Source organism: Bradysia coprophila (genome assembly GCF_014529535.1).
Source record: "Bradysia coprophila strain Holo2 chromosome X unlocalized genomic scaffold, BU_Bcop_v1 contig_35, whole genome shotgun sequence".
NCBI classification, from domain to species: Eukaryota; Metazoa; Arthropoda; class Insecta; order Diptera; family Sciaridae; genus Bradysia; species Bradysia coprophila.
The window spans coordinates 491,802-494,752 of NW_023503325.1; the positions used below are offsets into that span (position 1 = coordinate 491,802).

At 36.7% G+C, this 2,951-nt stretch overlaps 1 protein-coding gene across 1 annotated transcript; it reads left to right on the top strand.

Moving 5' to 3' along the window:
* LOC119069519 (high affinity copper uptake protein 1-like) lies at positions 1 to 849 on the top strand. Its single transcript, XM_037173598.1, has 3 exons — positions 1 to 180; positions 246 to 493; positions 565 to 849. Exons 1-3 carry the CDS (start codon positions 127 to 129, stop codon positions 764 to 766), a joined length of 504 nt encoding a protein of 167 aa, XP_037029493.1. The 5' UTR covers positions 1 to 126; the 3' UTR covers positions 767 to 849.
* The last annotated feature ends 2,102 nt before the right edge of the window (positions 850 to 2,951 follow it).

Here is a 2,951-nt window from a genome sequence, read left to right on the forward strand (position 1 = left end):
GATATTGTTCGCCACTTGCATTCGGAAGAGGTCGTGGAACAGTCAGTAGAAATTTTCGAAGTGGAAAAGAGATAATATTTTAAACAGAGACTTTGAGAGATTTAATCAGACCACAGACTATAAAAGATGGACCACAATCATGGTGATGGCGACGACGAAGGTTGTCCGATGATTATGACGGTAATTGAGCATGTCCTATCTGGTGAATTTATTGGAATTTACGAAGAGAAGTTCTTTACATTTAGTTCCACGTCGGCAATTGTGAAGCAATTTTATTTAAAAAATTTACCGTGAAAACCGTTGAGGAATTTGTATCGGCTGTGGTAGTAATTTTTCTCATTTCAATTGCCTATGAAGGCCTAAAATTCTGGCGCGAAAAATTGTACAGTGATTATGCAGCCGAAACAGCCACCGCATGTTCATCCATAAAAGCGAGCACATCCCAATTAACATCGGCACATAACAAACGGAGCGTAAACAAGAAATCGATTGTGTATGGGTCCTCAACCTTTTCCACTCTTTATTGATTAACTAATCCCACTTTTTTCACTATTTCATTGATAGTCAGTTATTGACCCAGAAGATACATCTGGTTCAGACATTAATGCATTTCGTACAAATAACTGTATCGTACTGTCTTATGCTAATTGTGATGACCTTCAACGTATGGCTGGTCTTGGCTGTTATTTTGGGGGCAGCAGTTGGATACTTTTTCTTCGGGTGGATCCGACAACGGTCTATCGATGTTGTCGAACATTGTCATTAGAAGTAATTGGCTGAATTGTAAGCATGGAAAAGTGAAATTCGTCGGATAATTTCTGGTTTCTGGATAGTTTGTGGGCTGTTCAGTTCTTTGTATTTAAAGTCTTGTCTTAGCCCCCAAATATTACAGTTAATTTTAACCAAATTTAAGTAAAGTTTGCTTCAGCTGTTTCACCAGCTGATCCACTAAACTCATACAAACACACTTCATAGTCACACGCAGTCCGTGGCAGTGGTAAAACCGTATATAAAGCAGTGTAATTGGATGAGTAGAACAATAGGTAACAGCTGAAGAAAACTTAAACACAAATATGGTTGACATTAAGTGTACTCTCGAAACGGAAGTACTTAGAGGATTCATGTTACACATAAGTTATTTTTGAAATTAAAGATAAATAATTGAAATCATAACCTCGCACAACAAAATCATGGCCATAGACCGATAACACATGAGCTATTTTGTGTCGATGGGATGAATAATCGTGCTACGATTTTCATTGTTTAGCTGGAGGTGAATATCTGATTACAATGGAAAGATTAGCATAATTGTCGATCCGGTCTCGTGTGTTTCGGCCTTTAGCTTTATAAAAGTATGTATAAGGAGCCCTGTCTCAGATTATAAGACTGACGCAAAATCCACCAGCAAGGCTCAGCAGAGCTGGTTGTTGTCGACAACAAATGATTAGGCGTTCATAAGTAAAACGGTAAGTAAACTAACGTCTGTTACCATTTGAATCGTTCGTCTCAAAAGTACTTGTTGACGGAAGTAATTTTCCGTACAAGCAAAGAAAAACGAATTCTACCAACGCATTCCAATCCACCATGCCACCTCTCGAGTATAACTCTATGATTTTTGCAAAGTATCTCATAGCGTTTGATACAAAATCTTTTACTTCGTTTGTTTAACACACATTTTCGCATAAGAGGGACAACAGTCGGAGCTCATCGCTTAGTTTTGCCATCGTTGTCGATAACAGATGACTGTTCTGTTTGAATTTTGTTTTTCGTTCAGTAGTGATCGATATAATATTACATTCGAAGGTGAAAACAATTTCGTTTTAAAGCATTAAAAAAATCTAATGGAGAATACGTTGCATAGAAAATACTTACTGCAATGTAGTGACATCTGTATGTCATACTTTCAGTTTGAACAGACATTGGACCTGACTTTTTGAATTTATTAGCGGGTAGCATACAAATTATGAACATCTGAGTGTTTACAAACCTTCTTTGTATCTATAAACAAAGTTGTTCCAAGGCCGTAGGAATTGTCAAATTACTGTCAGATTTCGTCCACAGAGACATAAACTCATCAATATTTATATCAAAATCGATCTCTATGTAGGAAATCGTGCTCGTTCGGCCAGTGAAAATTTGTCTTTACAGTTATTTGGAACAAACCTAAACCTTTTCACTAAACAATATTAGTAATCTAAAGTATGGGAAATAGTCATTTCCAAAACTGGGGACAGAAAGTCCTTTTCTCGTGTGAAGTTCGCTCATCAGAGGCGAAGCCGAGGTCAATACTCACATGAAATAAATATGAGCTTTTCATTTTTATTTAACTTTTTCGTACAAACTGTAAAACAAACGTCATTGCTTGGAACTTTATTTTGTTAATTGACGACGTAAGTGAGGGTCAAAATTTCAATTTTTGGTTAATCAGTGAAGGGTTTAGATGAATTTAAACAGTATTTTACATAACTAGAGATAAAAAGGTAAAAAGTAGAGTTTTTGTGTGAATTTGGTTGATCCGAGGCGAAGCCGAGGTCAATAAACACACGAAAAAGAGACTTTCCATTTTTATCCTGAGTTACGTAATGGATTTTACATGCTACATGCGTCGAAAACCGTACTTTTTATATTTGAAGCACGTCTTTCGACGCCCTCAGCATGTAATATATATTATGCACCTGTTGCCAAGATTGATATTTTGTCGGGTAGGACATTATTGCCCTAGCCGAAGGCGTGGGCCATAATGCCTACACGTCAAAATAACAGTCTAACAATAGGTGCATATCATATTTTATCTGTCGATAACAGATATATCGAGATAAACAAAAACTCCCTAGAGTGATAAGCTCTAGATTATCGTTCTAGACAGATAAAATCCATTACATAATACTATTACATGCTAAGGGCTTCGTAAGAAGGGCTTGAAACATGAACAATACGGTTTTCGATGCATG